Source organism: Herpailurus yagouaroundi, unplaced genomic scaffold (assembly GCF_014898765.1).
Source record: "Herpailurus yagouaroundi ecotype Mexico unplaced genomic scaffold, PumYag 183, whole genome shotgun sequence".
NCBI lineage: Eukaryota > Metazoa > Chordata > Mammalia > Carnivora > Felidae > Herpailurus > Herpailurus yagouaroundi.
In genome coordinates, this window is record NW_024412414.1 from 16,420,061 (window position 1) to 16,443,447 (window position 23,387).

General features: G+C 40.3%; 1 protein-coding gene across 1 annotated transcript in view; it reads left to right on the plus strand.

Moving 5' to 3' along the window:
* The window catches only part of SHQ1 (SHQ1, H/ACA ribonucleoprotein assembly factor), a 99,661-nt gene that overhangs the window by 43,933 nt on the left and 32,341 nt on the right, over positions 1-23,387 (plus strand). Inside the window, exon 10 of the mRNA XM_040492158.1 lies at positions 12,976-13,096. Coding sequence (XP_040348092.1) covers positions 12,976-13,096 — 121 coding nt within the window. The remainder of the gene's footprint in view (positions 1-12,975; positions 13,097-23,387) is intronic.

A 23,387-nucleotide genomic window follows, 5' to 3' on the forward strand; every position in this document is an offset into this window, starting at 1 on the left:
GTTTTTAGCATTTGAATTCTCTTTAGCCCAAAGTCTTCTTTTTATTGAGTTGTAACAGTTACCCCCAACTTGAAAACTAAAAGGTGAAATCACAAGGATTTTCCCATGTTGACATTTATCTGTATTTAAAATTTTTTTTTTTCGACATTTATTTATTTTTGGGACAGAGAGAGACAGAGCATGAACGGGCGAGGGGCAGAGAGAGAGGGAGACACAGAATCGGAAACAGGCTCCAGGCTCTGAGCCATCAGCCCAGAGCCCGACGCGGGGCTCGAACTCACGGACCGCGAGATGGTGACCTGGCTGAAGTCGGACGCTTAACCGACTGCACCACCCAGGCGCCCCGACATTTATGTGTATTTAATTTTTATGAGTTCTGTATTATGAAAATTTTATTTTATTACTTTTTTATTTTGAAAGGGAGAGCAAGAGAGTGTGAGTGGGAGAGAGGGGCAGGGGGAGAGAGAGAACGAATTTTAAGCAGACTCCCTGCTCAGCACAGAGTCTGACAGGTGGCTCGATCCCACGACCCTGGGATCATGGCCTCAGCCAAAATCGAGAGTTGGACCCTCAACCAACTGAACCACTCAGGCACCTGTGTTACGGACATTTTAAAGAATTGTTAGACCTTCTAATGTCACTCCTTAAATACCTGATGTAAAACTAGTTTGCAAGTTTTTCAACTATTTGTTGAGCCTTCGCTGAGTCAGGGTGCTCAGCTGAGTCTGGAGGTATGCTTGTGAACAGGGGACATGCAAGTCACGAACTCAGGGAGCTTAAGATTCTCATGGGGGCGGGCGCAGCATTATACAACTATCAGGTTTTTAAAAAATTGCATTTGTAATAAGTAGTTCAGAGGAGAAATACATTCGGTGAAAATAATAAAGCCAGGGAAACAGACTTGCCTTTAACTTGTCATTTAAGACATGTAACCTCCCAAAGAAGGGAGCCTCTACATTATTTGACTTTTGATTCTCAGTTCTTACTCCATTTTCCTGCCATTTTAAAGTACTTGTTAATTGGTTGATGAGTTCATCTATTAATTTATTCATTCAACAGTTACTTTGTCGGTACCCACTAAAATGCAATTTATTATGTGTAGAGTAGAGTAACCTGTAAATATAAAGAGCTGCAGAAAGATGAATTAGAACCGTGTACTGTATTTGGGGAGTGTATGCACTCATCAGGGAGCTAAGAAGTCCATCACAACCACAATACATAGTAGATGGTTGTAAGTATGTTATGTGAGGCACAGACGAAATAGTTCAAAAAAGGAGAAGTGACGTTTCACTAGGAATCAGAGAAAGATTCACTTAAGGCATGAGATTTGAATTGGGACTTGAAGGGTGAGTGGTACTTAGACATAGCGGGATGGAGGGGAGTGTTCTAAATGCTGTGAGTGAACAGCATCAAGTGTATAGAATAGCGTTTCCTCAGTGACAATTCCGAGTTGATATCTGAGATTTGGCCTACAGCCTGCGAAATAGTTCCCTTTCCTGGATGAGTTAACTGGCTCACCAGAATGGATTTCTCCAGTTCTTCGTGGTTATCACCTAATTCCCTGCCCCCTACCCAGGAGGAACTTAACTTTCTGTTTTCTTTCTCTCTTGAGTTGTTGTTGAACTTTTCATTTTCTAGCCAGTTCCCCACTGCAGTTAAAATGTTTCTAAGAGTGGAACAGTCCTAGTGCTTTAAGGAAATTAAAAATTTTTTTTTCAGTGTTTATTTATTTTTGGGACAGAGAGAGACAGAGCATGAACGGGGGAGAGGCAGAGAGAGAGGGAGACACAGAATCGGAAACAGGCTCCAGGCTCCGAGCCATCAGCCCAGAGCCTGACGCGGGGCTCGAACTCACGGATCGCGAGATCGTGACCTGGCTGAAGTCGGACGCTTAACCGACTGCGCCACCCAGGCGCCCCAAGGAAATTTAAATAGCACGGAACTCGAATAAAATATTGAAGTACCATCTGTGCCTGTTTGTGCTGACCACTTCCATGGCAAAGAAGGAGGGCCTCAGAGCCCTAGGGCACAGGCCCTGCACCCCGAGTGTGTGAGAGGGAGGACAGGGCTCTGCTGTGCGGTCACGACTTAGCCAGTCCTTGTCCCCTTTCTCTCCTTGGCTTGTCCTGCCATGTGGCAAAGCAGATTCCTTTTCCTCTCTTCCTCAGAGCTGAAATCTGTGTTCCCAGTCTCTTAAATTGGCACATTCTTTCTGTTTATCCTTACTGTTTGTCCTTGGAGTATTTGTGGGTTTATACACACGCTCCTGTATAGAAGGATATTGTATGTGTGCGTAAACATTAAGGTGAAGAAAATAAAATTCCAGTCATCTCCATCGGATTCCTTTTTCCTCTAATAATCCTGTCACTCATTAAGTATTGGTATCACTAGAATTTTAAAAAGTTGCTCTCATGGTAATTTATGGGTTACATTTATATAAAACATTCTTTGTTCTTATAAAATACTCTGTAGAGGGCAGTATTTCCTGTATGGTTTACAAAGATAATTTGCCTTTTAAAATTTTTTTTTTTCAACATTTATTTATTTTGGGGACAGAGAGAGATAGAGCAGGAATGGGGGAGGGGCAGAGAGAGAGGGAGACACAGAATCGGAAACAGGCTCCAGGCTCTGAGCCATCAGCCCAGAGCCTGACGCGGGGCTCGAACTCACGGACCACGAGATCGTGACCTGGCTGAAGTCGGACGCTTAACCGACTGCGCCACCCAGGCGCCCCGATAATTTGCCTTTTAATTGCCATAGATGATTAAGAGTTTATAGTGATTCTGCTACAAAAAAAAATCACTTGAAATCTTTGTGTCAGGGTTCTTTGGAAATTTGATTTATATAGTAATGTTTGCTGGTAAGTATAGCTCAGAATCAGCTATCTCTTAAATATTACTCATATCTAGTCAATTGAAATTTGCATTATATTTCCTATACTATTTAAGGTAAGTTTTGTTTATTTCTGCAGCTTTAGAGCTCAACAGTGTCAAAAACTAGGTTAGTTATATGGTTTGATATTATGGCTTAAAATTTTTTCTGTAATTAGTGCCTTTTTAAAATAAATCTAAAGTCAATTTTGAGGGATGCCTGGGTGGCTCATTTGGTTGAGTGTCCTGATTTTGGTTCAGGTCATGATACCAGGGTTATGGGATCAAGCCCTATGTCGGGCTTCGTGCTGAGCGTGGAGACTGGGTGAGATTCTCTCTCTCCCCCACTATGCCTCTCCCCCACTCATGGTCTCTCTCTGTCTCTAAAGTAAAATATAATAAAATAAGTCAGTTTTGAGATTTTTTTATTGATCTGAATTTTTTTTTTTAATATGACTTTATTGTCAAATTGGTTTCCATACAACACCCAGTTCTCCTCCCAACAGGTGCCCTCCTCAATGCCCATCACCCACTTTCTCCTCCCTTCCACCCTGCCATCAACCCTCAGTTTATTCTCAGTTTTTAAGAGTCTCTTATGGTTTGGCTCCCTCCCTCTCTAACTCTTTTTCCCCTTCCCCTCCCCCATGATCTTCTGTTAAGTTTCTCAGGATCCACATAAGAGTGAAAACATACGGCATCTGTCTTCCTCTGTATGACTTATTTCACTTAGCATAACACTCTCCAGTTCCATCCACGTTGCTACAGAAGGCCGTATTTCATTCTTTCTCATTGCCAAGTAGTATTCCATTGTATATATAAACTACAACTTCTTTACCCATTCATCAGTTGATGGACATTTAGGCTCTTTCCATAATTTGGCTATTGTTGAAAGTGCTGCTGTAAACATTGGGGTACAAGTGCCCCTATGCATCAGCACTCCTGTATCCCTTGGGTAAATTCTTAGCAGTGCTATTGCTGGGTCATAAGGTAGATATTGATCTGAATTTTTAAGGAGGTAACTTTAATTTCTTTAAGAGGACAAAGGCAGAAAATTGTATATATTTAAAGACAAATTTGGGAGAACAAAGAAGAAACATTTTATTTGATCCTAATGAATCAAGGTCCTATTGCACAGTAATAGCAACAGGCCTAGATGAGGTTAGTTGAAAAGTACTTCACATGTTGTCTGGAAAACATGGAAGATTTGTATTCTTGCAATTTAGAGTTCTTTAAATAGGAATTGATACTGAAAAATAACGAGCAGGAGACATTTATGCAACATAAATAAATCAAACCCCTTCTCTGTGCAAGGCATCATAACAGAATCAGCTAAGAGTTATAGGAATATATATCACTTGGCCTTAGCTTTTAAGGAGTTTATTATGTAATAGGAATGATAAGACAAAGGTAAGATACAAAATACAAGGATTTACAAGTTACAAAAGAGAAAATCCATTAGGAAGATACCTTAAATGAACTCATAGGCCAAATCCAAATCCGTACTGTATATGACCTAGGGGCCGAAAATGCTTTTTACATCTTTAGATGTTGAACACAAAATCAAAATAGTGTTTCATGACACATGTAAATTATATGGAATTCAGATTTTAGTGCTCATAAACAAAGCTTTATTGGAATACATTCGTGCTCATTCACTTTATATTGTTTATGGCTACTTTTGGGATATAATGGCAGAGTTGAGCAGTTGAAACATATTATGTGACCTGCTGAGCCAAAATATTTACTCTTCGGCTCTTTACAGAAAAAATGTGCCTACCCTTGCTCTAGATATACATACATACACAGTTGGAGGAGAGCCTTTCTGAGTGAGCGGGAGTCTTTGGCTGTCTTCCATCCTAAACAGTGGCCAGTGTTGAAGGGAATCATTTCAGCTTTTTCTTGTCCTCCCCAGAGGGTGAGAAGTAGCTGATCTTGCTTGTTCCCATGAGAGTAAGGCCCTCAACACTAGGAGAAGTGAATTGAGATGCCTACTTGTCCAGACGGGTAAGTGAATGACAATGGCGGGACTTAAGACAGTCTGGAGTAATGAGGCCTGTGTGAGCCTGGGACATACATGCTCCATTTGTAGCCTGTTGTTGCCATGTGGAAAGGTAGCATTGCCAATTTGGGGACTTGAAAAAAAGAATTAGAAAGCAGTGATCTTTAAGATAAAATTTTTTAAAAGTCTAAGTATTAGCAATGAAGTAGAGGTTGTCAATAATACTCTAAGAGCCATAGCATGTCTCATTGCCCAAGTCAGCCTGTGTGGGTCCCAGGTTTTTCATTTGGACTCCCAGGCATTCCAAGTGCCAGGCTGTTTTTCTCACACCCTCCTGCATCTGCCAGTTTCCAGCTGTGTTGAGGGCTTGTGCCAGATCTCTGCTCTTTCAGTCCCAGCTTGAAGCTGAGTCTCATCCCCGTGGGTTCCAGGAGTAGGTTGGAGAAGGATGTGGGAGATAATCTTCATTACCTAAATAGCTATCTATGCCCAGAAACCTTAAAAAACAAAAACAAAAAAACAAGGCAGATCCCTTACCTTTCTTTCCGTTAACTTTGTGTTACTCTTGAGAGCCAGAGCCTCGTCAGGATGAAGGGGATGGGTCACAGGATTCTAGTACCACACCTCCCTGTGACCCCCATAGGGTGGGTGCTTTTGAGTAGAAGTGAGGGGAGGGCTTGATAAGGAAGAAGCAAATGCACAGGCCTAATGATCCTGAATGACCTGTTGTCTTCCTTCCCTTGTCATCTGTAGAGTATTCACACGGTCATTGTCTCATTTCCTTCCCTGAGCAGTTCTCAAGAATGTCCCCCTCTGTTGACACATGTGGAAACAGATTCAGATTAAGTACCAAGCAGCTAAGAAATGACACCAGGAGCAAGCAGACCGGGGCTGCATAACTGTTCCACACGGAACAGGTGGAATTGTTACATCATTTTTACATCAGAGGGAAACTAGCTAGGACTGCACAAAGATTATTTATGTGTAGCTTTTTTTTTTTTTAAGTTTATTTCTATTTGAGAGGGACAGAGACAGCGCAATTGGGGGAGGGGCAGAGAGCTATAGAGAGAGGATCTTTTTTTTTTTAAGTTTATTTCTATTTGAGAGGGACAGAGACAGCGCAGTTGGGGGAGGGGCAGAGAGCTATAGAGAGAGGATCCCAAGCAGGCTCCAAGCTGCCAGTGCATGAGAGAGATCTTGACCTCAGCTGAAACCAAGAGTGGGACACTTAACCGACTAAGCCACCTAGGTGCCCCTATGTGTAGCTTTTTAGTGATCTTTCTTTAGCCTTTTATAGCGTGGGACCAGAATTCTAAGATCTAAATTTCATTATCAAAACTCTATGTAACCTTTTAATGTACATTGAACTTACATGTAGATACAGATACCTAACCATTTTTACTAAATTATATTTGTTATACTTGATTAAAATGTAAAGAAGTGTAACTCAGTTCTACCAGCGTGCACCTCATTTAGCAGTAAGCATGCTGTCACTGTAGCACATTGCTGTCTTCCTGAGGTTTGGGAATTCCTCTCTTGAGGTACTCCTCCCTAGGTCATATCCCCAGAAAGGACTCAGAAGGCTTTTCAGGCTGGGTTTGTTTTTTCTTCCTATGAGCCACTTGCGGAATCCACTTGTCTTTCGTCCTATATGTTCTTTTTGACTTTATGCACAGTTTTAGCTTTCCCAGTTCTAAACTAAATTAAATCCATAGAATGAGTCAGAACTGTGACTATTAGGTAGTATCTATTGGAAAAATAAAGTCTCATAATGTGAATAGTCAACAACAAGAATTTATTTGAAATCGAACTACCAGGCATTGAGATACAAGCTGTACTCATAAGGTGCAACAGTTGACGTTTTGCCCGCAGAATTACAAAATTTTAGATTCTTATTTTTTTTAAAGGTTTAGATTTAAAAGCAACTGTTTCCAGAGCTTTTTCCCATGAATCTTCAGCTTTTTAACCTTTTCTACCTTTGTAGAAAGGTTTTTTTTTTTTTAATGTTCTATCTTAAATTTGGATGCCCAGTTCTTAATTTCAGAAGAAATTAGAAATTAGTCATGCCTCCATTATGCAATTTTGATGACATCCTGCTATGTATTTCTAGACTGAAGCAACCACTACTTTGACAGGTGACTTGAAGGAAAATGGAGTTAATGTCAAGGCTGTCCTTTCAAACCAGCAAACCTTGTAGGAATTGTTAGAGCAGAAAAGGCAAAAGGCAGCCTTGGGTTAAATCTACTACTTGAACTTTTGATGGTACAGTGATACGAGGAAGTTGGCACAGCTGCATTCTTTCTTGTCAGGGAATAGACATAATAAGGGAAGGCACAGATAAACTGTATATCTCACATGTGTTGTGACTTAATAACATAAATCCATAGATCACATACAGGTTTGACAACTAGACACTAACTGAGCAGTTTGGCCAGATGTTTCTAAACTTGGGCTTTATGTACTCCAGACCACATTAACAACTAGCCGTATTGAACAGACTTCTACAGTTTGTCAGACACTGTGCTAGCCCAGGGAAGAAAGGTGAGGAGGTGCCATGTTTCTTTTGCTGTCCAGGAGTTCACCACACCAGGTGATAAATACTGACACGGTATTTATTGCATATGGTGGCTGGGAGGCAGAAGTACTTATTTTCAACTCCTGACTTACTTTCAAATCCTACAGTTGCTTCCTAACTGTCATCTTGGCCAGCTCCATGTCCTTGAGCCTCACTTTTCTTTATGAAGTGAGGAAGGAAGTACCTAATTGGAAGGGTTAAATGATGTAATGTGTGGAAAGTACTCGGTGTAGAGCAGGTAGGTAGCTACTAACTCCCATATTAGATGTGCCAGCCATCTGGCACCAACCTGAGGGAGTGTTGGAATCCTATTCCTAGAAGAGGTACTGCCTGATTTGAGACTTGACGATGAATTGGGGTCGCACTTGGGGTTGTTTTTCCCAGGCAAAAGCAGTATCTACAAAGTGTTTGTTTGCTTTGTGTTAATTTTGTTTGTGGCTATAATAACAATACATGTAATTCTAAGAACTAACAATGTTTAAAAAACTGGCACAGGATTATAAATTGTGCTCAAAATAGTAACTCTTATTGCTTCATACGTGTTTCTTATTACAACTCCCAAATGCAAGAGCCTAAATAGCTATATGCGGAATTTGAGAATAAAAAAAAAAAAAAAACCCGATAAAATGGATTGAAAAGCTTTCTTAAAGCTGAATTTAATGTATGTTTGTGTTAATTGTTGGGGACTTAACTTTAAGCTACTTCCTAACAGGGCCTGGTATTGAAGCAAATTACCACACTTTGATTCTCTTAATTTTGATTAATTTGACACAATTACCCTATCATCCCTTTTTATGGTTAATAATCTATGAAAATTAATGTTAGAAGTAATTCATAAGTTATCCCTCCTGATAATGTGGTCTCATCAAAATCCCAGCAATCTAGGGGCGCCTGGGTGGCGCAGTCGGTTGGGCGTCCAACTTCAGCCAGGTCACGATCTCGCGCTCCGTGAGTTCGAGCCCCGCGTCAGGCTCTGGGCTGATGGCTCGGAGCCTGGAGCCTGTTTCCGATTCTGTGTCTCCCTCTCTCTCTCTGCCCCTCCCCCGTTCATGCTCTGTCTCTCTCTGTCCCAAAAAAAAAATAAATAAAAACGTTGAAAAAAAAATTAAAAAAAAAAAATCCCAGCAATCTAACTGATATCTACTAAGTTGTGCATTTTAATATGATAGCAATGTTGGCTTTTATTTTGAGATGATTTTATAAATAAATACCAAGCAGTGTTTCCCTTCAAGTATTCCCAGTAACCACCTCTTTTTCCTTTACTCTGATTGGCCTCTTGTCTTGTGTAGCTCAAAACTCTAAAGGGTAGAACTAGATACTCAGAAAACAACAGCTATAATGTATCAGTAGTTGAAAAGAAATTTAGGTCTTACTATATAGAGTTAGCAATTGATAGTTTTTTCTTTTGCTGACTTTTAGCCAGAAAAAAAAAAAAATCCACTATTCTGATAATCTCTTAGTGATGGGAGCCCTGTCTTTTTAAGTGCTTACAACCATGAGCTGGTCTGTCAGTAAGACATTATTGCCAAACCTGATCTATTAATAGGGAGATTTCAAGTAGCCAGTGTCTTCTAGTTTAGAATAGCTTAGTCTTGTTTCTCTTTTAAGATCTATAAACCTGAAATGCCACATATGTCAGAACAGGAAAACACTGCTCTTAGTTTACCTACTGTTTAAAGGAAAGCTGGAGAATGAGTAGCTAGAGAATGTGTTAAATACTGTTCACTGCCCACCTGCTTGTTGACTGGCATCCCTGTTTTCTTTATGTTTCTCTTTGTTGCTATTGTGCATTTTTCCTGAGGTAAAACGTTCATGGCCCTTGTCATTTATAATACCAGGATACTGATTTTAAATTGCCTTCACAAATGAACAAGAGATCTTGGTCCCAGAAGCCTTTCTTCCATGGTTACTGTTGGCTTAAGGAAAGACCACATCTATCTGGAGAATCCCTAACTCTCTGGAGATACAACATCTTGGAGAGGCCTGTTGGGGCATTGCTGTAGTGACAGTAGTTAACTGTGGTCACTGTGCAAAGCACCTTCTTTTTTTTTCCTGCTTTGGACCAGGCAGTGAACTAGCTGAAAATGGTCAATTTTCTCCAGTCCCGTTCAGCAGAAAAAATGTCCTCAGACTGAGGCCTGAGAAGTTTTTTTATACCTGTATGCTCTGTGATGAGCCCACAACTGGGTGAAGCCCCTCAGGAGCCAGGTGCTTTGAGTCCCTGAAGGCTTCTGGCCACTGGTCCTGTCACAGCTTGGAGCAAGGCCAGTTTTTTTCTTTGCTGATAGCTATTAGATAAGTGGTTGACAACCTGAGAGAAAGAGCAGTCAATACAACAGAGACAGAAAAAACCTGCAGGCTTCCTGAATCTCTTGGCTGTGTGGCTGTAGTCTGTGGTGGTTTAGTGGGAACAAAAGAGATCAAGTATGACCTTGGGGTAACAATACACGTTGCTGGGGAGAGGATAATTTAAATGTACTTACTGTTCTAGATTGTCAACTGCCAGTAGCCCAGTTCTCTTTTACCTTTTTTTGTCACACAGCTTACCGTGAAGATACTTTGAATGAGACCTGCGGTGACAACACGGCTTTTGGGGAACGCACAACTTTTCTTTTCAAAACTGCCTTGCATGTGATTTTCTAAAATTACCTGATCTAAATGTTGCCTCTCTGTGGTTCAAAACTACAACTTAAAGAAAATTTAAATATGAATTAAAACTTTTTAGCATTCTTGCCACTATTTCAAGGGTTGGCTGTGTGGCCAAGTGTGTCTAACTTTTTGTTAAATAAATGTTTATTGTGGAGAAGCTTGAAAGCAGGGGGAAGTTTAAAGCAGCAGCAACAACTGTAATCCCACATGTCAAACAGTGGTGGGCACACACAGGCACTTAGATATGTTCAGTGAATGTAGAGACAAACTGTAATATTATTCAAGCCTGCTTAAGATTCTCTCTCTGCCCTTCCCCCCTCGTGTTCGTTCTCTCTCTCTCTCTCTCACATAAACATTAAAACACATTCTTTACACTTTAGTTAGTTCTCTCTTGATTTTTTTTCTTCTTGGGTTAATGTGGCTAACTTGGTTTCATCACTTCTGTGAGTTTTGATTGTATTTCGTGCCTCCTGTCATCAAACTGTGCATACAGCATTACATAGGCATGTAATGAAAATAGGCCTGCCGTGGGGGGATTCACATGAGTCATTTGATATAGTTAATCTGGGCCACTCTGATATATCACAGTTCTGGCCGTGACTTAGCCAAATATAGTTTTAGGCCTTCAAAGTATTTGTTTCTCTTACCCAGTTGAGCATTGGGGTTTTTATTGGCATTCTTCCCATCTGCACGTGAGGAAGCCACATAGTTAAAATTTTTGAATAAGTGACGGCTCCTGCTTTGAACGTACTATTTAACTCCTGAGTAATAAAAGTGTGCTGTAGACGGAGTGGGCGACGAACGTATGGGTAGTGTAGCACGGTGGCTCGCTGCAAGCTGATGAGTTCAGAATTTGGATCCTGTAAATACCTTATCAACCTTGAGCCTCAGGTTCTGCTTCTGTGAAATGAGCAGGGGGATTGTGGGGAGAATCATCTCTTTCTTTTCCACATTCCTTTGCAGGGTTCAGTAAAGAGCTCTGAAGACTAGGAAGTGAGCCGAGGCTCCCTGAAGGGTGAAGTCTTAATGCTAGGCCGTGAAGGCAGGCTGAGATGTTATTCATTGGAGTGGATTAGAAAAGGCATAGCAGGTGTGGGAGCCAGTTGAGCACAGGACTTTGAAAGCATGTACAGAGAGGGGACTTGAGGAAAGCAGTGCATAAAAAAGTGTGTCAGAAGTCTAGAAGGACAGTCTGGAATGCAGGGGAGGAGGAGGAAGATATTATAATCCAGGCATGAGGTGTTGAGAGTACAGATGAGGATAATTGCCCAGGGAGTTGTGGGGAAAGGGCAGCTACAAGGGCATATCCAGGAAGAATCCTCAGGGCTGGTGTGTGGTGCTGTGGATGAGAGGAATTGCAAGGGTGTAAGGCAGGCGAGAACTGTGTCATTCATTCATTCATTCATTCATTCATTCATTCATTCTTAAGATACTGAAATTGACAGTCTGCTGCTCCAAGGTTCTGTTCTAGGTATTGGGGACTGATCCCTAAATAAAACAGAAGTTCCTGCTCTTTTGAAGTGTATTTTCTAGTGTTAATTGTGTTAAAATTTTAGTGGCAGCAATTTTGGCACCTTGAGATGTCATTATCTAGCTCATGATTCTTTTATCCTGTCTAAAAGTCAACTGGGAAATGTCGATTTAAGCATATCCAATATCTTCAGGAAATCAATAGACAGTATTTTTATGTTTCAGGACTGTAAAGATACGAATGGAACTGGTAAACTGAAAATGCTGTATTTTACTGATCAAAGGAGGTGGGGTTACTATACATTTAGTAATTTGCCTCATAGTTTATACATTTCAGGGAATGTCATGAAGTTGGGACACCTAGGGACTTGTTGAGTTGTCAAAGGTTCCTTTGGTAAGCTTTTGGTGGCGTTAAAATTAGGTTCATTCACTAACCAGGAGGAAGTAATTAGATTGAACAAGACTTTAGTACTTGATGGCTTTTTTCCAACAGATTTTGTCAGCTTATTTTTGAATGAGTGCTGTGATATTTTAGTTTTCAGCCTCAATTTTCCTCAGTTCTTTAAGGTGAAAAAATTTTAAGCTAATACCAGATAACTCCTTGACAAAAAATGTTGACATAAGAAATAAAGAGGCTTAAAAACCAGAATATAATTTTTCATGGTGTTTTGAAAGCTTGAATTAGAAGAACATTTTATAATTAAAACTATGGTGCATTTAAATATCCATTTAGTTTGGAGAACTTTCCTTGTACCTAGTTGTATTTCATAGTGTTTTTATGGTAACCACAGTTAATCTGCTATAGAAATAGAGCATAAGAATTACTCATAATTCTTTTTTTTAATGTTTGTTTATTTTTGAGAGAAAAAGACAGAGAGAGAGAGGGCGGGGGGAGAGACAGAGATTGAGAGGAGGATGGGCAGAGAGAGGGAGACACAGAATCCTAAGCAGGCTCCAGGCTCTGAGCTGTCAGCACAGAGCCTGATGTGGGGCTCTTAATCCCTCTTTCTCAGTTTGTAGCATGCACCCTGAAAGAGCACCTACTTTTCAGGAGAGAGGGAGAGAGAGAATCCCAAGCAGGATCTACACTGTCTGCACAGAGCCCCATGTGGAGCTTGAACTCACAAACCGTAAGATCATGACCTGAGCTCAAGTTGGATGCTCGACCAACTGAGCTGAGCCCCCCCAGGTGCTCCTACTCATAATTCTTAATGAAGGAAATAAAGAGCTTTGGGCTTTATAGTACTGATAAGATTCTATGCAATAAAGGAGTGTTGAAAATATTCTAGAAACATGGTTAAGTTTCTTAACTGATATATGTATGTTACCTTGCAGTATCTGATTTTCTCAGTTTAAGATAATCAAATGTTTTTTTCTTATGAATGACTTGATTTTTAAAAAATTTTCTTTAGGTAAAAGTGCAGTTTTAAAATGTCTACTGGATGTTCACAAAATTTTTCAGGAAAATGACCCAGCTTACATTCTGAATGATCTCTACATCTCAGACTACTGTGTGTGGATTCAGAAAGCCAAGTAAGTTTTGAGTTACTTACGAATTTTACATGCCCCCATTTCTGGAATACCTCCTGACCCAGGAGGAAGAAAATGAAATAGCCTGTGAGACAAGTTGTAATGAAAAAGAATACCCCATCTAGATACCAAATGCTTTAAAAAGTGACTAGATCAACATGGGAAGCTTGGCGAATTGGCTTTGGGAAAGGTACAGATGGTAAAAATTTTACTGGAAAACATGGTTATAGCCTAGAAAGTAGATGTGAGAACAGACAGTTCTGATTGGTTGTGGCTATGCTATTGACTGTCCAATATGAAATCTCAAGATTTCATACGTGGGTGTCCAGACTTGTGTCTTTGGTGTACTCACAGTGGGCTGTGAGTGTGTGTGTATGCATGTGGGGGCACCTTGTGCAAACTCCATTAAGGCACCAGCCTAATCAGCCGTCATCCTGGTGAGAGTTGTGCACTCATTGGCAAACCACTGGCTTACAGAATCTGTTACACAGAGTATAAAAAGTACAACCTTCAATGCTTCATGTGATGATTCTTGGTAACACAGGTATCTACGGGTCTGAACTGTCACAAATAGGCTCCTTGCACCTGGTATGTAAGATTTTAAAAAAGCGTTTACCATTTCCTCCCTCAGAGAGGGAGTTTAAGAAGTTTATTAAGTTTAAAAGGAGGTGAGCTTTTAGGGTGCCTGGGTGGCTCATTTGGTTAGGCATCCAACTCTTGACTTCGGCTCAGGTCATGATCTCATGGTTCATGAGTTTGAGCCCTGCATCTGGCTCACTGCTGTCAGTGCAGAGCCCACTTTGGATCCTCTGTTTCCTGTCTCTCACTGCCCCTCCCCTACTTGCTTCCTGTCTCTGTCTTAAATAAAAATAAACTTAAAAACTGAACTTTTCTCTTGTGAAGAGGTTCAACAGACATATGCAAATTAACCATTTCAGTAGCAGGAGACGATTAACTGAGAGCATACAAACAGAGCTGTTGATGAGAACGCTTCTCACGGGTTATGGGGAATGGTGGCACGGTATCACTCGTGACTTAGAAGAAAAACAGCCACGATAGTTGTACTGTTGCTGTGATGGTAAATGAGTGCTTTAGCATGCCTTTAATGCCTGTTTTGAGTGAGCCATTATATAGAATTCACTTTTGGCCTCTGTTCACGGGGAAGCAGCCCTAATGCCGAGTGAGATGAGAAAACCTTGTGGCCATACCTGTGGTCGGGAAAAGCTGACGGTCTGCTCAGCATAACGCCTAATACCATACAGCAGGTGGTGTGGGGTCTGTGGTGGAAATCTCAGTGGCTCCAGATGGAGAATTGCATCTTTGACCCCTGAGGTCATCATGGCGTGTCATCACTCCCGTTTGATCCTCCTGCTAATTGAGCTTGTCAGGTACCCTGCTGCCATTTCCTGTTGTTTTCATAATAAAATTAAATTGAAATAGTCTATTTGTGTGGGTTTAGATTTTTCTTGTTCCCTTCAGGGTGAGGATTTTATAAACATGCAGTGAGCACTGAGGTTTGTTGTGAGGATCCCATTTCTAGGAGTGCCTCCTTTCTGTATGGCATTCCTCATTAACTAGAGAAAAGATTGTGTTCCATTAAAGTAGAAGGGCGTGTGCCCCTGTGTGTATGTGGGGATTACCACACCTCCTTGTGCTTAAAAAATCCTTTTTCCCTTGGTTTTAAGTTGCAGGAAATGAAATGAAATTCTTATCTTCCTAATAATTGTTATGATAATACTAATTTTTTCAAAGAGATAATGGATTGGGAAATGAGACAGGAGAGGGATACCAGCAGGAGTCTTCAAATTACTTTTTTTTTTTTTTAATGTTTATTTATTTTGAGAGAGGCGGGGAGAGACAGCCAAGCAGACAGAGAATCTCAAGCAGGCCCTGAACTGACAGCACGGAGCCCGACGTGGGGCTTGAACCCATGAACCTTGAGATCATGAACTGAGCCAAAATCAAGAGTCTGATGCTAATTGACTGAGCCACCCAGGTGCCCCTCTTCAGATTACTTTGGAAAAGAATTTTTTTATTATTATTTATTTATTATTTGAGAGATAGAGTGTGAATGGGGGAGGGGCAAAGACAGAGGGAGACACAGAATCCGAAGCAGACTCCAGGCTCTGGGTGGTCAGCACAGAGCCCAATGCAGTGCTTGAACTCACGGATCATGAGATTGTGACCTGAGCCGAAGTCTGATGTTGAACCAACTGAGCCACCCAGGCACCCTAGAAAAATTTTTTGGACTTGACCAATTTGACCATAACTTTCCTTTCCCTAAACAGGCTGTATTGGTTTCACTTTGTGTGTTACATTTTAACTCTAGTTGAATCTGGCTATTTTTTTCTTTCTCTTGAAATAATACATTTGTTCATTTACCTGATTTTTATTCAGTTTTCTGATTTAATCCTTAATTTTTCAAGCGTAACATAATTGAGGTTCCATGGTCATCTTTACCCTGAACTGTCTTGGCTCTAAATCATTTATGCTATAGTGAATGTTCATGATTTCCATAACTAATTTCTTCTTCATCATTCATCTTCTGGTTTCTTTCTTTCCCATAGGGTTTATCAGTGAGATCTTGCACCCTATTTTTATGTTTTAAAATAGTTCTGTATTTTCTTTAATTTCTATTCGATGATTTTGATTATAAAGACTGAAATTTTATTTACAATATCAGACAAGTGCTAAATTCTAATGAACACAAAGAACAGCATTTCATTTTTATAGTCTGACATTAACTTTGGCAAAAACTTGTTGGAATTGGGTTGCGAAGTCATTCTTATATTCAATTAATGAAGTTAGGATAACAGTTATCCTGCATCTTGCTTTATACTGTGTAGTTCTTTTTCCTTGTGATGCCTGTGTCTTGTAGAGCATATTTGCAGATTTTCAAAACTGAAGGTCCTATATTCTTATTCTGGGTTAAAGTCTGCAAATTATTTTTCTGAAAAGGAACACCCCCTGCCATCCTTCACCGTAAGTGTCATTGGAAGTTTCGAGAATGGTGGTCACTGCAGCAAATGCTCCCTGGGTGGCAGCATGAGGAAGTGATTTGCTTGAAGTCATGTAGCATCTCTGAGATAGGTGTGTGATAGTGTCAGAGTTTCTGGATCTGGATTTCATGTTTTCCCAGCCATGCCTCCTAGATAACCAGTTTGTCTTTACCCATGGCATGTGGGGGGAAAATGCCAGAAGACACAAGTTCTCCATTTAGAGAGCTTTTTCTATTGGAAGAGGAGTTAATGACTCACTCATCTTCCTCCTAGATGTTCCCATAGCTTTTGGTTTAAGATCATGTAGGCATATTTCACGCCTGCCTCATTTTGTAGTAATTGTAGTGCTTATCTCTTTCCCCTTCTACAATTTTAAAGTCCATGTGAATGAGCATCTCTCTGGGCCTGCCAAAGTCCTTGGGAGCACAGTAGGTTTTTGTTGAATTGAATGGTACTCAGTACAGCCAGTTACATGAGCATTTTTCATCGTTTAAAAAAAAAAAAGAAAAAAGCATAGCACTCTAAAAACTATGCATTGGCTCTTACTTAGTTTAATTGACATTTCCAGCTACATTCAGTGGATTTTGCCCTTCCTTGATTTCTTTCCTGGTGGGCTTCCTTAGCAGTAGCAGGGATTGTTCTGACCCTCTGAGAGTTTACACCCTTTTATATAAACGTGGCTAGAAAAGCATGAGCTGTAGTGTATGTGCCAGTTCTTTCTTTTCATTGGCGGCAATGCTTGAGCAAGTCACCTTCGTCAGTTTATCTAATGCAGCCAATGTTAGTATTTTAGTATTTCCTCTATTTTCCAGTGCATTTTTAAACCACTGGAAGTAATAGTGCACATGTCATTTTGTAACTTGTTTTCTCTTTATAATAGTACCCTATGAGTAATTTTCCTTTACCACATAATATCCATAGCATAGTATGTTTTTTAAACAATTTGTTTCTCATTGTAAAAGGAGTATGCGCCCACTGAAGAAAATGTGATAGTGCATGGTTTTAATGCGTGGGGTATTTTGAAACACAGGGGGTCAAGTAGGGTATTATTTTGTTGTTGCTACGTGGAGAAATTTTGGTTGCTTCTTTTTAAAAAACTGAAAATCTAAAATCTTGGGTGTCTTTCAGTCTCAGTTTGAGCTAGTCATGAAGGTCTTAAATCATACTTTTTCTAATATAGTTTTTTTAAGGTAGTTGGTTATGGAGAAAAGAACAAAAACGTCTTTGAGGAAATGAACCACTTTGCGTCGAACTGATAGTTTACTCTGCTTTATACACTTGGTGCATTTATTGTTTTCACTTCTTTTTAGCATACTTTGCCCACCAGATCTTACTTTGTGGCCCTTTGGACACTAATATGGAAAATTTTTAGAGGGAAACTGTTCTATCACTGAATCATTGTATCTTATTTGATAAATCCTGGACCTCAGTTTCCTCAGTTGTAAATGAACATAAGCCATTTCAGCCCTGAAATCTTAAAATTCTAGAAAACTTAGGACCTCATCATTGCTTTATACTGTTTCACCTGCTTCCTCTGTGTATGTGCTTTGGTAGGGGATAGGTTATGCTACTGAGAATAGCACAGATCTCTTCCTTTTGGCTCTCTCTTGTTCTTGGTTCACCTGTCAAAAGTCATGGGCATGGGGGTAACTCAAATGCCAAGGTAGAACGTTAACATTGAGTGTAAAAGTGGAATTACTTATTTTTTCAGCCACTAATTGTTGAGCCTTACTATATGCTAGGTCCTGAGGTGGGCGATGGGGATACTGTGGTGAACGAGAGGCACACCATCTTAAAGCTGATCTTGTAGTGGGGAGTACAGATGTAAGGGGAACACAGTGCTGTAGCCTGATAGCAGCTGTAGTGGGGAAGCATGGATGCTGTGGAAGCACTTAGGAAGCCACATGTTTAGCCTTGGAATAGAGGAAACAGCTTCTGGAAGGAACAGTTGAAGCTGAGAGCTGAAAGATGAGTAAGAGTTGGTCAAATGCAGCCGGGGAAGCTGGGGCAAAAAGTATTTCAGACAGTAGGGACAGAAGAAAATGATTCTTTTAGAGAGCTCAAAAGCTCAGTATGGATGGATCACAGTATAGGCATGAGAGGGAAGAAATGAGGCCAAGGAGTTCCTGTGGAGCCTTGGCCACTTGAAGATGCTTGGACTTTGTCCTGGGAGAGTACGGGGTGACTGAAGAGGTTAAGCCATACAGTGTCTGGGTGAGTGATGTGATGAGATTCAGATTCTGGGAAGAGCCATCAGGTCCCCTTCCAGGGAATGAACTGAGTGGGGCAGAACTCAGACTTAAGACTGAAGTCGTCATCAGGATGTGGGTGATGCTGGCAAAAGGTGTGGACTAAGCCAGGGGAGTGAGCAGGGAAGGAGACTGGTGGTCATATTTGAGAAGTGGATGAGCCACTTAGTAATGATGGGATGTGAGGGGAGAGGGAGAAGCGGAAGCATCAAAGAGAAGATCCAGACTTTGACTTGGCCAGTTAACTGGGCCATTTGAAGTGTATTTGCTGAAATTAAATAATAGTGGGGAGAGGGTGTAAGTTGGAAAGGAAGAGAGAGGGAGGGAACATGTCGATTTGAGGTCTCTAAGGAATATCTATGAGGAAGTAGTTAGGAACATTTGGATCACAGCTGGAAAATATATATGGAAGGGAGTTTGGACAAAGAAGGGATCTAAATAGCAAAACATAAAAAACGGTATCTAGTTGCATAGTACTATTACACATATGAATATAATAATAATCAGGAATGGATCCGTTCCCAGCTGGGAAAATAACATCATGCAGAGGAGTAGATGAGTAAAACATGTAAGTAACATGATGAACAGATTTCCTGGTTGTAGCTATGGTGTGTTGGAAGGGTGAGAACGGATGTAAGGCTTTTTCGCATTTAGATCAGTTTTATCTGTCCTCGTAGTATCTCTTTATTACTGAATAAGAGAGTTCACAGTTAGCTTGGGGTCGTGGTGTTTTGGTAATAGAACCACATTTGAAATCCTTATTTCTCCCATTTGGTTACACAAGAGAAACCCACTCAGACTTTTGTAGTAAACATAGCAACTTTGTTAGGAGGCTCTAGGTTATCTTCTGGAACCCAGGTGCAGGGAGTACAGCTGGACTTCATGAGCTCAAGTGATGAAGAAGTAACAGCAGTCAGCTTACTCTCAGGTGACATGTGGTCTCTCGTGTTGCTTCCTCATGGAGGTCGCTGCCACCCTTCTCTTTTGATGCACATGGGCGAGAATGGCTGTTTCCGCAGCTGAGTTCATGTGTACCTAGTTTCAGTAAACTGCGAGTCCCTTGCTTGTAATTCCAAGGGAGGAGGAATGGTGGGCCCAACCACGAGTCAGTGTCTTCCTGGTCTAATTGCCTTGGTCACAGTGGGCATGGGGTAGGGATGCTCCGTAAGGCGGTACATGCATGACACTGGGGCCCACTCTGTCACTAGTGGCATTTTGGAGAGGGATGCATGTGGGGCATGCAGACACCTTAAGAGACACTGCTGTAATTCCATGATGCAGTTCTGAGCCATAGCTGAGGAAGAACCCTAACACTTTACCGTCATCCATGTCACCGATAGTCATAATAAAGGTACAGTGCTGAAGGTGATTTCAGGGGTCTGTTAAATTCAGGCATACCACATAATAATCAGACACTGTAGGTGGTTTTACTTTTGTATGGGAAGTTACTTCTGTGATAAATGGTAAAATGTTAAGTGTTACATGAGCTGCTAATGATTAGCATATAGAAATTTCCAGAAACAATTGTGCATAATTTCAAGCAAGTTAAACCTCTCTTGAATTGAAATCATTCTTGGTAAGGTGCTTATTCTGGCATGTCAAGTTGCTCTTTGGTTTTACTGTTTATTTTTAATTAAATCCACAAATTCATCCTGGATGGGAGTGGGTTTTATCTCTATAAGAAAAGATTAGTGCATGCCAGTATTCATTCACTTGTATGCCTTCTGTGGGGTTTCATATGGAAAGGATTTACTTAATGGTTCTTTACCTTATCACCAGTAGTTCAGCAGCGCCCACTGGGGACTGTAGCTCTTCATTAGACTTCTCTTACAAGAAATGTGCCAATAAATCATAGGATTATGAATGTTCCTACAGATTTCAGACTAAAATAACTCTTTGTATAGATACCAATGCTCTCTGCAACTATGTGTATTGAGAAAACTAGCAAAAGAATTCTGTACCTGAATGTTAAAGTTTTGTGGCTTTTTTTTATTGTAGTTGTTTTGCTTATTATGTTTTTCTTGCTTGTAAGTTTTTTTTTAATGTTTATTTCTTTTTGAAGGAGAGAGAGACAGAGAGTGAGTGGGGGGTGGGGGTGGAGGCAGAGAGAGTGGGAGACACAGAATCCGAAGCAGGCTACAGGCTCTTAGCTGTCATCACAGAGCCCGACACGGGGCTCAAGCTCACAAACCGCGAGATCATGACCTGAGCTGAAGTTGGATGCTTGATTAACGGACTGAGCCAGCCAGGCGCCCCTCCTTATTTGTAATTTTTACCCTACTTTTTCTTAAAGGTAAACTTTTTATTTTGGTACAGTTTTATATTTCTAGAAAGTTTGTGAACATGATACAGAGTTCCCAGATAACCTACGCTCTGTTCTCCTATGATTAACGTCTTATATCAATAATGAACCATTATTGATACATTATTATAAACTGCAGTCCATAGTTTATTTAGGTTTTTCCTAATTTTTACCCAATGGTTTTTCCTATCCCAGAATACCATGTTTTGTTTTGTTTTGTTTTTACTAAGAACTGGAACTCAAGAATCAGTAGTGTTCAGTTTCTTGCACATTTTGATTCTTCAAGAGCTTAAATGCTATTGAAAGGTAGTAAAGTGTTACTGAGATACTAAGATAGCTGATATATACAAATACTCCAACCATCAAGATTCCAGACCTTGAAAACAGTAGTATTAACATATTTTGATAATTTTTAGATATTTGGAATTACATAAGTCGTTTATTATTTTTACTTCTACATGTGCTGCAGGCATCATTATTATGATCTATGAATAAACATTAGAAGTTTGCAAAGATATAGTGGGCAAGACTTTATATTTTCATGTTAACTTTCTTAAGGTAGAGATTAGAGGTGAAAGTGTGCCTGCGAGTTCTTGTAAAAAGTAGATGAGAAGTCCCAGAGGTGAAATAGGTGGCTTCCGAACTGGAAAATGCCCCCATGTTTATGGTACATGGGGGCTTGTGTACATCAGGCCCATTTTAGAGCTGTGACTGGGTGGCTGTGTTAGGTTTGTGTCTGTTCTTGTTTTTGGTCTTGGGTACTTGGCCAGACTTCTCAAATCCTTGGTTTTGGCTTGCTGGAGTCAGGGCTTTTTATAGTGTGTAATTAGCGACTGTGTGAACAAATTGGCATTTTCCCTCACCTCCTTGTTCTGAGGCTTGTTCACCCATCAGAGGTCTTTGGAGGATTCTCCGAGGATGCTCACAGGATCAAGTGAGTTCGGGGTGGGCTTGATTTAGTCCGGTTTTGTAAACCAGTATTCTCTACTTGATGTAGAATTGTCACAGTGCTCGGATTGTCTTCACATCTCATTCCGAGAAGAGGCTTACGTTGATTAATGTGGCGTACGTGTGGTTATCGCACTTGGAAAGTGCTCTGTTTAAGGAGAGCTTTGTCAAGAGCGTCCTTTGAATGGAGTCACACGAAACCTTTTTAAAAAAACTGTCAACTTCAAGTACAATTTTCTTTTTCTTCTGCCTATTATGATTGAAACCCAATCCTTGTTATAACATAATTATCTCAACCCAAGGCAGCAGGGAGTTGCTGCCTTAATGTAAGGGGTGTGAAGTCCCCTAAATAAATAGAGGATTAATTACATTCACAGCATGTTGTGAAGGTGATGAGATTGATTGTGATCATTTGACTTGTCCCATTTCCTGCTCTGTCTACTTTTCTGAATAAATACAAGCTGGGAAAATAATAAATAGAGCTACAGAGCATATTGTCGGGACTGGGGTGGGGAACGATGTGGGGAATGGGCCTGCTTGAAGTAGAGTTCCACATTTTGAGTGATACATGCTATTTATCTTACATAATTTTATCAGTGATGATTCGCTTACTATTCTCAATTTAAACAGCTTTCTGGGAAGTAGTTTTTATCTAAAAAAAATAGATATTAGCGGAACATTGAAATAATTTGACAGATTGTATTTTCAGTGGGTGGATATCAACAAATTTCTGATTCATTTTTAAATGTTTTCACTTAGTGCGGCTTTTTGAAAGGTTTAAACTAAAGAAAATGTTAGCTGTTATACGTTTGTATTGTCTTTTCCTTGTAGAGGCTCTGTGCTTTTCTTAAACTTAAAATGATTAAGTGGTACTTTCCTAAAGTAGATCATGTTTTCTATTTTATGTTTGTCTTACTTCCTTTGCCTGGACAGTTTTATAATGTTGTAAATTGTGATTTTGATTTATACATTTATTCTCCAAATTTTTTATAGCAATGGCCTCCAAAGGGAAGTGTATTTACCCCATGGAGCACATTGAACAGTCTTTTTGGAGTGGAGGAAGACTAGAATAGGCATATCTGTTTACTTTTAAATGTTTATTTATTCTTGAGAGAGAGAGGAAGACACAGAATCCGAAGTAGGCTCCATGCTCTAAGCTGCCAGCACAGAGCCCAACACCAGACTCAAACTCACAAATGGTGAGATCATGACCTGGGCCAAAGTCGGACACTTAACCGACTGAGCCACCCAGGCACCCCTTCTGTTTATTTTAAAAGAAACAAATCAAGGTCATTAATGGATTTCTAGCAAAATGTCATGTTTTGTGAATACCAAACATATTTTTAGTGATAGGATACTTGATCAGAAGTTTGGAGCAACGACCATCTTCATTTCCAAAGAGAATCACATATGTTTATTTTGAGTGATGACAGGGGAGGGTCGTCTTGCCTAAGCCATTGGAGTTCAGGTTCAGGGACTCAAGTTGGTCTCTTCCAGTTGCTTGAACTAAGTTGAAGACATGTAGGATTCTGTGAGGAATGATTTTGTGATTTATTGTTAATTACTGACTCAAGGAGAATGGGTCCAGAGAAACCTGGACTGTGAATATTCTCAGGGTCAAAGGTGTTGCTCAACTTGGTACCCCAGCACCTTAGTCAAATGCGTGTTGCTTATTAATGACGCTCAGTAAATGCTCATTGAACTGAAAATATCTTTTCTAATTCAGTTAAAAGCTTCAATGAAAAGAAGCAGCTTTACCTTCTTTTTACATGATACTGAACCTACCTCTTGTAGGA